The sequence below is a fragment of the Papio anubis genome, chromosome 17, assembly GCF_008728515.1.
Source record: "Papio anubis isolate 15944 chromosome 17, Panubis1.0, whole genome shotgun sequence".
NCBI lineage: Eukaryota > Metazoa > Chordata > Mammalia > Primates > Cercopithecidae > Papio > Papio anubis.
The window spans coordinates 48,384,748-48,395,167 of record NC_044992.1 but is presented as its reverse complement, the minus strand read 5'-3'; the positions used below and the strand labels follow the sequence as shown (position 1 = coordinate 48,395,167).

At 42.0% G+C, this 10,420-nt stretch overlaps 2 protein-coding genes across 2 annotated transcripts; one reads left to right on the top strand and one right to left on the bottom strand.

The window, feature by feature from the left end:
• Positions 1 to 1,730: 1,730 nt before the first annotated feature.
• On the bottom strand, positions 1,731 to 5,037 carry LOC101010562 (keratin-associated protein 9-1). The gene has a single exon (XM_021928320.2). It carries the CDS (start codon positions 3,535 to 3,537, stop codon positions 2,704 to 2,706), a length of 834 nt encoding a protein of 277 aa, XP_021784012.2. The 5' UTR covers positions 3,538 to 5,037; the 3' UTR covers positions 1,731 to 2,703.
• Positions 5,038 to 9,219: 4,182 nt separating this feature from the next.
• LOC101009837 (keratin-associated protein 4-1) lies at positions 9,220 to 10,124 on the top strand. Its single transcript, XM_031657088.1, is given in 4 exon segments — positions 9,220 to 9,692; positions 9,695 to 9,760; positions 9,762 to 9,791; positions 9,793 to 10,124. Coding segments are annotated over 4 exon segments (456 nt in total). The 5' UTR covers positions 9,220 to 9,566; the 3' UTR covers positions 10,027 to 10,124.
• The last annotated feature ends 296 nt before the right edge of the window (positions 10,125 to 10,420 follow it).

Here is a 10,420-nt window from a genome sequence, read left to right as displayed (position 1 = left end):
TATTCAAAAGACCATAGATTCTCTGTATATTCACTTGCCACCTTGTCAAAAAATCAATTGATAATATACGTGTGAATCTCTTTCTTGTCTCTTAATTTTTTCCATTGATCTATATCTCTCATTTCACCCGTACTTCCCCCAAACAGCTTTGTTTTGGAAAGCAGAAAAATGTTGTATCATTTATGCAACACATGTGAGTTGCTTTAACTCCCTCAACACTGACTTCCTCAGCTTGAACGTGTGGCCACTAATACCTACCTTTTGGGATTGCCTGGGAAAGAGAGAGAGTGTGGACGGAGCAACTACCTCAATACCTAGTGTATAGCAGGCTCTCAGTAAACGTCGGCAACTCACCCATTGATTCCCCCTGTTGGAAAGTTAATAACCTGGCAGAGAATTCCAGATACATCCTCTAGGGAGATCACACATCTCTGTCACATCAAGTGGTTCACTCACCCAAAGCACTTTCATGTCTCTTAAGAAGGTGGCCACAGCCAAAGCCTCTTAGTGTTCTCCCAAAGCTGAGTTAGCTCTTCTACTGCTGCATCCCCTGGCTATTCTCTTTCTTATTCAGTTTCTCATCAGAAGATCCAGGATCCCTCATTTGGGAACCAGCCTATTGCCCATCTTGACTTTAAAAGTACATAATTTCTTCCCATTTTCTTCTTTCTACCATTTCTCCCCTTTTTTTTTTCTGAAAACTCTGATTTCGACTTCCTTTAGCATAATTGACTTTATCTTCTTTATCTCATAAAACACAGGAAGTTATTTTGTTTCCTTTTATGGCCCAGAGATCATGATTTGATCAAAGGGCATAAATCCATTGCATGGTTACCTTAATTCTTAGGGTTCTGTACAAATTTATCTTCCCTTAACGAAGTTCGTGTTAGGAAACAAAATTGTCCCAAAGTTTGGGAACCCAGGAAGCATGGTCCAATCTTGTGTGCTTTGCAAAGGTGATTCTTAATCCTAATTTCTGTTAAGGTGAATGAAATGATACCCAGACGCTCAACCATGACAGCAAAGAGGAGGTTCCTCCTGGTGAGGGTAGGGCCAGGAACACCCATGGTGCTCACACTAGTTGTTGGTGACAGATTCTTCAGTGGTGGATCGGAATCCAGAGATGTAAAGCTCTTTTCATGGACTAGAACACTTTTAAAATTTTTGTTTATTTTTATATTTTATTTTACTCTAAGTTCTGGGATACATGTGCAGAACATGCAGGTTTGTTACATTGGTATACATGTGCCATGGTGGTTTGCTGCACCTATCAACCCATTATCCAGGTTTTAAGCCCCTCACGCATTAGGTATTTGTCCTAATGCTCTCCCTCCCCTTGTCCCCCTTCCCCCCAATAGGCCCCAGTGTGTGATGTTCCCCTTCCTGTGTCCGTGTGTTCTCATTATTCAACTCCCACGTATAAGTGAGAACATGCAGTGTTTGGTTTTCTGTGTCTGTGTTAGTTTGCTGAGGATGATTGCTTCCAGCTTCATCCATGTCCCTGCAAAGGATATGATCTCAATCTTTTTATGGCTGCGTAGTATTCCATGGTGTATATGTGCCACATTTTCTTTATCTAGTCTATCATTGATGGACATTTAGGTTCGTTCCAAGTCTTTGCTAATGTAAGTAGTGCTGCAATAAACATACATGTGCAGATGTCTTTATGGTAGAATGATTTATAATCCTTCTGGTATATACCCAGTAATGGGATTGCTGGGTCAAATGGTATTTCTGGTTCTAGATCCTTGAGGAATAGCCACACTATCTTGCACAATGGTTGAACTAATTCACACTCCCACCGACAGTGTAAAAGCATTCCTAGAACTCTTAAAGGTGGTCTCTAATGGTCATAGAGGTGGGGAGAGTATTTGGGAATTGCTTTGTAGATAGAAAAGTGTTTGCTTGAGATGTGACTTAAAATGTACGTGTTCCCTGCACTCAATCACCACTCTTGCATCTACCTGTAGAAAAATGTTTTTAAAAAAGTGTCCTTGACCTGGATTCAAAGGACCTGGTCATTGAACCTTCTTTTGTCTATTGCTAGTTGTATGGCAAATCATTTTCTCATCACTAAAATGTTTGCTCTGTGCAACTTGTAGGTCATTGTGAGACTTGAACAAGATAATAAATATAAACCACAACTCAAAAGTAAGGCTTCACAAAGCAACTGCTGCAAACAAACAAACAAACAAATGGAACAAAAATCATACCATAAGATGCAGGATAATATAAATTTTATTAGGAAAGACCAGGTAGGGAGACAATTAAAAGTGATCATGAAAGAGTTTAGTAATCTGGCAGAGGCTACTAAATAAAATGCACATATCTAAAAAGGTGATCAGTATTGATCATTATAGAGAGTTAGATCTGTAGTCTTAAGAATTTTTTTTAAGTTCCACAGGGGCAAAAGCTGATGACCTCTTCCTGTGACTGAGACCATGTGTCCATGTCAATTAGGTGGAGCTGACTGACCACCATCTGGCACATTAATCCAGAGGAAATGAAGAAGAATAAAAGTGAAGTAGACTGCATACCTTCAGTAGAATCCCAAGCATGGTAGGAAGAAGATGATCACAAAGTTCAGTGTCAGAATGTTGTTTCTCAGAAAAGCTTAGGGAATGTTTCTTGGGGGCATAGGAATTTTGACAGAATGTTTCAGGAAATATGTCTCTGGTGGGTGGTGGGTCTGCAGCAAGTGGATCAGCAGCAGGAAGGCTGGCAGCAGCTGGAGACACAGCAAGGACTGCAGCAACAGCTGGGGCGACAACAGGTGGTCCTGCAGCAGGTGGTCTGGCAGCGGGTGGGACGGCAGCAGGTGGTCTGGCAGCAGGTGGGACGGCAGCAAGGCAGACAACAGCTGGACTCGTTGCAAGTTTGGCTACAGCAGCTGGACCCACCGCAGGTTGGCTGACAACAGGGTGTGCTGAAGCAGCTGGTCACACAGGATGGTTGGCAGCAGGTGGGCTGGCAGCAGGTGGTTCTACAAGTGGTTTGACAGCATGTTGGGCGGCAGCAAGGCTGGCAGCAGCTCGACCCACAGGTGGGCTGACAGCAGGTGGTCCTGCAGCAGGTGGTTTGACAGCAAGTTGGGCGGCAGCAAGATTGGCAGCAGCTGGACCCACAGGTAGGCTGGTAGCAGCTGGACCCACAGCAGGTGGGCTGGCAAGAGGTGTTCCTGCAGCAGGTGGTCCTGCAACAGGTAGTTTGATAGCAAGTCGGGTGGCAGCAAGGCTGACAGCAACTGGATCCACAAATAGGCTGACAGCAGCTGGACCCACAGCTGGTTTGGCCACAGTAGCTGGGCCCACAGCAGGAGGGCTGGCAGCAGCTGGTCACACAGGTGGGCTGGCAGCAGGTGTTTTGACAGCAAGTTGGGCGGCAGCAAGGCTGGCAGCAGCTGGACACACAGCAGGAGGGCTGGCAGCAGGGTGTGCTGCTGCAGGTGGTCACAGTGGTGGGCTTCCAGCAGGTGGTCCTGCAGCAGGTGGTCCTGCAGCACATAGGCTGACAGCAAGAGGAACAGCAGTGGGTCATGGTGTCAGGGATGGAGGGTGGGCTCCTGTTCAGAGGTGAGTTTCCAAGAATCTGATGACCCCTTCTAATATCTGGACCTTTTATACACTGGTTCCCAAATTTGGAACCAATGAGCAGAATTTTCCTGGTTATTATTTATGACATTATTTTTCATCACCTATAGGGAATTGCCCAGGGAGGAAGTGTTCCTTAAGTGCTATGAATCTTCTGAAAATAAATGATTATTCTACTTAATAATAGATAACCCATAAGAACTTGTTTCCAGAAGTGAGAGAGGTGATCAACATCAATAGCATCATTTAACTAAAGTATATATTTTTATTTATTATCATTTTATTGTTGTTATTACTTTAGAGACAAGGTTTTGCTCTGTCACTCAGGCTGGTGTGCAGTGGCATGATCACAGCTCACTGTGGCCTTGAACTCCTGAAATCAAGCGATCCTCCCAGAGTGATGGGATTACAGGCATGAGCTGCTGTGCCTCCCCTGAATTACCATTCTTTAAGACAGAGTACGTTGACTGATCCCCTGACAGCTGAAACTAACTTGAAGCGGCCAGAACTATTGTCACCACCTACGTTTTCCCCTCCAGCACTAGAACATGGTGATTAACTCAAGGTGACAAATGTAAACCATATTTTAAAATATTTTGAGTTAAAATTTATTTTTCATCAAATTTTTCATCTGTGTCACACAAACACAGATTCGATGATGCTAATTCTAATAGTAACAGCAACTCCACTTTGGTACCTCAATTCCTGCAACAGGGAACTGGGCTCAATTGTAATTGACATAATCTTTTCCATGCTGACCTCCACATCTGTTGATGGCCCTGAGTACAAACATGCCTGGGTAACATGCTTGGGTAACATGCCTGGGTAACATGCCTGAGTACATGATGTTTATGTTTAGTGGTGCAAATAAAAGTTTAAAAGCAGTTGGTCAGAAAATTGAAATATTTTGCTTTGAATTGCAGTTTAAAAATACACACACCATTGTGTGTTTTAAATGCAGGAACAAACAGGACGAGAATGACTCCATCATGTGTATTAATGGGGAAAAGACAGAATAAGTTGCATAATGTTTTGGACGCTTAGCAATTTCCATATCTGGCTAATCTTTTGAAATAAAGAGTTTCTTATTTTCACTGGCAACAAAATGGTCCTTTGATACAGCTTGATTTGCTCTGACTTAAATTGTGGCTAAAAATTTCTGCCATCTCTGCTGCTGAGGCATCCTGACTTTAGCTGCAAAGGTGGACACAGCCCCCATTTGCTGGTCCAGCATATGGGTAATGGCATTGCCAGTTCATCCTGTAAAAGGATCTGGTGCAGTTCATTGAGTCAGAATGAAGTTATGGTGAAGGAGGGGATGGGGTGGAGTATTCTTCACTTGTGTCTCCATCCTGAGAATGGGTTTGGCACATAGTTGGAACCAAAACACGATTATTGAATGAACAACTTTACATTCACTAGCCTGATTTTTTTTTTTTTTTTTTTGAGATGAAGTCTTACTCTGTTGCCCAGGCTGGAGTGCAGGGGCGTGATATTGGCTGACTGCAATCTCCGCCTCCCGGGTTCAAGTGATCCTCCTGCCTCAGCCTCCTGAGTAGCTGGGACTACAGGCATGTGACACCCCTCCCAACAGCTAATTTTTTTGTATTTTTAGTAGAGATGGACTTTCACCATGTTGGCCAGGCTGGTCTTGAACTCCTGACCTCAGGGGATTCACCCACCTCAGCCTCCCAAAGTGCTGGGATTACAGGCATGAGCCACTACACCCAGCCCTAGCTTGAAAATTTGGACTAACAACCATTTGCCATAGGAGTGGAGAATTAGGGCATTGGTTTGGAAAAGAAACAAAATGAATAATTCTATTCTGAACAAGTTAAATTTGAAGCCACGTGCCTTAAATGTTTTTTAGCTTCTTCATAATTTACAAGTGTGCTATGCTGATTTCATTAGCAGCTATTTGCTATAACGTATCAGGGTCTAATTTTTTGGGTATTAACATATCCGTGTTTACATCTATTTTAAGTACTGTCCAAATTGAAGGGACTGTGGCTGTGCAGCTCATTCAGGAGCAGGAAACTAAATAGTTGGAACACAAAAGAATGACTCGTCCTATGCTCAGAATATCAAATGACACACTCTGAAAAGTATAAGAAGGAATGGATGAGATGATGTTAAAACAAAAAAGGAAGAAAAAATGGTGCTTTTAGGGACAAATAACTGATTAAACGGAAATTACCTTTGCACCCATTTTAAAAACCAAGGCTAACTGCTACAATGTCATACTTCAATCAGAGTGTCTGATAATTTCTCTTTAGGTAAGATAAACAATAGCAAGAAAATAACCCAGGTTATTTGGCAAGCCTTCAGCAGGGTAGAGAAGGAAACTTGGAAAGAAGAAGGCTTATGAACTTTGGTACCTTAGGCTACTGAAAACCCACATCCAGAACGTCCACCTTCTGACATCATGGTCAGCTCCTGCTGCAGCTCCTTCTGCTCTCACCAGAGGCGTGGTTAAGACCTCTGCCAAGAGATCTGCTGCCATCCCAGCTGCTGCCAGAGCACCTGCTGCAAGACCATTTGCTGCCGCTGCAGCTTCTGTGGGTTCAGTTGCTACCATCCAGTCTGCTGTCACACCACCAATCTCCTGTGGATCCTGTTGTTGAATTTCACTCCTGACCACCAGCCTGAGTCAACCACCATGTTGAAAACATAGTCCTTTTAAGGAGAAGGGTTATCTCTAAGCTGTCTCCCCTGCCTTCAGACAGAGAGGGCTAACTATCTCTAAACAAACAAATGACCATAGAACTGTGGCTCAGTTAGATCAGAATCCCAAGCCTATGATACCTGCACTTGTTTTGACCTTGACAGTGACTTCCTTATGATACATTAATTAGGTCTGCAAAAACATTAATATTCTTGTTGGCATAAACAGTTGGGCCACATTCAAACTAAGTACAAAAATCCTGTTATAAATAGGAAAATGATAAAACCACAATCATAGCAGAGACTTTAAACACGTTATTTCAAAAACGGTCATTTGAAGAAGAAAAGTAAACAAAGATATGGAGAATTTGAGTAAAATCATTAATAACTTAGATGGAATGGATATTTTTATACCATCTTATGCCTAACAAATAGAATTTTCATAATTTTTATATATACCCCAGTCATAAAATATGTCCATAAAAATATATTCTAAATATGTTCTTGTATTCTTTCTTCCATCCCCTCTTCCCTCCTTCCTGAATAATTTGGTCTAAATGGAAAGTAGGTGTCTGCATGGGATAGGGATGGCCTAAAGAAATAACATTCTTAATTTCTTTTGTTAAAATTAACATCATTTTGCACGTACAGAGAAATTGCAAGAATAGGTCAAAGAGGTTTCTTTGGTGATAAAAAGAAAGTGATGCTTCACTGCCCCTAAGCATGAGTGTGTGTTGCCTACATCAAGGGCTTTCCCTTCTATAACCCCAATAGAATTTAAAATCAGGCTTTATTCTTGCAAACAATGTTGCAAAGAATACCCGTGAACTTAGATCGAGACCATCCTGGCTAACACAGTGAAACCCCGTCTCTACTAAAAATACAAAAACTTAGCCGGGCGAGGTGGCAGGCGCCTGTAGTCCCAGCTACTCGGGAGGCTGAGGCAGGAGAATGGCGTGAACCCGGGAGGCGGAGCTTGCAGTGAGCTGAGATCCGGCCACTGCACTCCAGCCTGGGTGACAGAGCGAGACTCCGTCTAAAAAAAAAAAAAAAAAAAAAAAGAATACCCGTGAACTTATATCTTGGAGCGTATGTGTATAGGTGCATGTGTTGAATACATTTCTAGAAGTGAAAAGGCTCAATCAAAACACATGCACATTTCAAAATATGGTAAATTAATTCAAGATACTGTTAAATTTCAGATTCTGTTAATTACCATCTAAAGAAGTTGCCTCAATTTAGATCCCTGCCAACTGTGTATTAAAATGTCAATTTCCTTATAATTTTACTAATTTATTGAAGTTTTTAAACTTAAATATTTTACATTTGTCATCGCAAATAGCAAGTATTCACTGCCATATCCCCAGAGCATGCAGTAGAAGCTGGCACACAGTAAGTATTCAGTAGATGGTTTGATGAATGAATAAGTTGTTCAGTTAAGCAATGGCAACAAAAGCCAAAATTGACAAATGGGATCTAATTAAACTAAAGAGCTTCTGCACAGCAAAAGAAACTACCATCAGAGTGAACAGGCAACCTACAGAATGGGAGAAAATTTTTGCAATCCACTCATCTGACAAAGGGCTAATATCCAGAACCTACAAAGCACTCAAACAAATTTACAAGAAAAAAACAAACAACCCCATCAAAAAGTGGGCAAAGGATATGAACAGACATTTCTCAAAAGAAGACATTCATACAGACAACAGACACATGAAAAAATGCTCATCATCACTCGCCATCAGAGAAATGCAAATAAAAACCACAATGAGATACTGTCTCACACCAATTAAAATGGCAATCATTAAAAAGTCAGGAAACAACAGGTGCTGGAGAGGATGTGGAGAAATAGGAACACTTTTACACTGTTGGTGGGACTGTAAACTAGTTCAACCATTGTGGAAAACAGTGTGGCGATTCCTCAAGGATCTAGAACTAGAAATACCATTTGACCCAGCCATCCCATTACTGGGTATATACCGAAAAGATTATAAATCACGCTGCTCTAAAGACACATGCACATGCATGTTTATTGTGGCACTATTCACAATAGCAACGACTTGGAATCAACTCCAATGTCCACCAGTGACAGACTGGATTAAGAAAATGTGGCACATATACACCATGGAATACTATGCAGTCATAAAAAAGGATGAGTTTCGTGTCCTTTGTAGGGACATGGATGCAGCTGGAAACCATCATTCTCAGCAAACTGTCGCAAGAACAGAAAACCAAACACCGCATGTTCTCACTCATAGGTGGGAACTGAACAATGAGATCACTTGGACACAGGAAGGGGAACATCACACATTGGGGCCTATTGTGGGGGGGGGCAGAGGGATAGCATTAGGAGGTATACCTAACGTAAATGACGAGTTAAAGGGTGCAGCACACCAACATAGCACATGTATACATATGTAACAAACCTGCACATTGTGCACATGTACCCTAGAACTTGAAGTATAATAATTTAAAAAAAACCTTAAATTATGAGTGAGACTAAACATCTTTCAGAAGCTCAAAAGGCATTTAAATTTCTTTTTTTCAGTGAAATGACTGTTAATATCCTTTACTCAATTTTCTGTTTGGTTGTTGGCTTTTTTTTTCTCATTGAGTTGTAAGAGGTATTCATACATTAAGAAAATTAGCTCATTTATTTTTAGATTGGCTAAGGTATTATAATTTATTTTCAGCTTGCTCTTTAGCCTTCTTCTTTTTCAATCAGGCATTTAAATTTTTTTCTGTTGCAAATTTTTTCAATCCTTGTCTTCATTGCTATTAAGTTTTTCTGTATTAGAAAATCCATTCCACTTCTAATATTTTAAGACAATTTCTGCTGTTTTCTTCTAGTCATTTCACAGTTTATTTTTCTCAGAAGAATCTTCAGAAAACAAGAAACATCATCCCATTTGAGGACTGCTGTGATACACACAGTTTCCAGGATGACACACAGAATGCTGAGTTCTAAGTGATCTGTCACCTGACAATCGGCTGGATGAGTAAGATTACAAGCATTTGAAATTAGGTGACACATAGAAGAAGACAAGAGGAGGAGGAAAGACTGGATTGGCCAAATCCTAACACAGAGAAAGAATAAAATTGCATTCCACCTTTTATACAGATTTTTTTCCCACAATTAACCAATTTCATAATTGCCTATCTATTAAGATAAACAAAAACAAGGAAATAGCTTTTATGTGGTGACAGCAGCTCCTTGGCTGAGTATAAAAGTGGACATGGGATAAGGGGACTCCCACATTCGAAAAACTCACAGTCTTGGAAACCTACCCAGAACCTCCACCCTCTGACAACATGGTTAACTCTTGTTGTGGCTCTGCCTGCTCCGAACAGGGCTGTGATCAAGGCCTCTGCCAAGAGACCTGCTGCCGCCCCAGCTGCTGCCAGACCACCTGCTGCCGCCCCAGCTGTGTTGTATCCGAAGCTGTTACCGGCTCCATCCTTGCTGTCAGACTTACCCAGCAAGCCAGACCACTTGCTGTTCAGCCTCCCAGCTGCTGCCGCCCAGTCTGTTGTCAGCACCACCTGCCGCCCAGTTGTGGTGTCCAGTTGCTGCCGCCCCAGTTCGCTTTTTCGCTGTCAGACCACCTGCCGCCCCAGCTGTGGTGTGTCCAGCTGCTGCCGCCCAGTCTGCTGTCAGACCACCTGCCGCCCCAGCTGTGGTGTGTCCAGCTGCTGCCGCCCACTCTGCTGTCAGACCACCTGCTGCCGTACAACTTGCTGCCGCCCCAGCTGCTGTGGATCCTCTTATTGAACCTCATATTGGACTATCAACCATGAGCCAGCCACCATCACACCAATATGAAAGTGTCATTTATACCAACTTGTCCATGTGTTAAATGGCCACCAGCTTTATTATCCTGTTATTCCACTAAGCAACTGGTGAAAGGGCATCCATCTACATTTCATACCACTCATTTTTCCCGCGGATCTCTTTCCAGTATTCAGACCTCAGATGCATGATGCAGCTAGACTAAACCTCTAAGTCTCTGATTGTTATGCTTGACTTGACCTTCAAAATTACATATTAACTGTTCTTCAATAAATATTATCTTAACATCAGAAATTCTGTTTTCTTTTTTCAATTATTTTTGAGCATTGGTTGTCAGTTTATTTTTTAGCATTATTTCTCTCAAGATAAAGACAAG

What these genes read in the sequence shown, in the direction of transcription:
- LOC101010562 (XM_021928320.2), bottom strand. Translation starts at nt 3,537, where the DNA reads ATGACCCACTGCTGTTCCTCTTGCTGTCAGCCTATGTGCTGCAGGACC.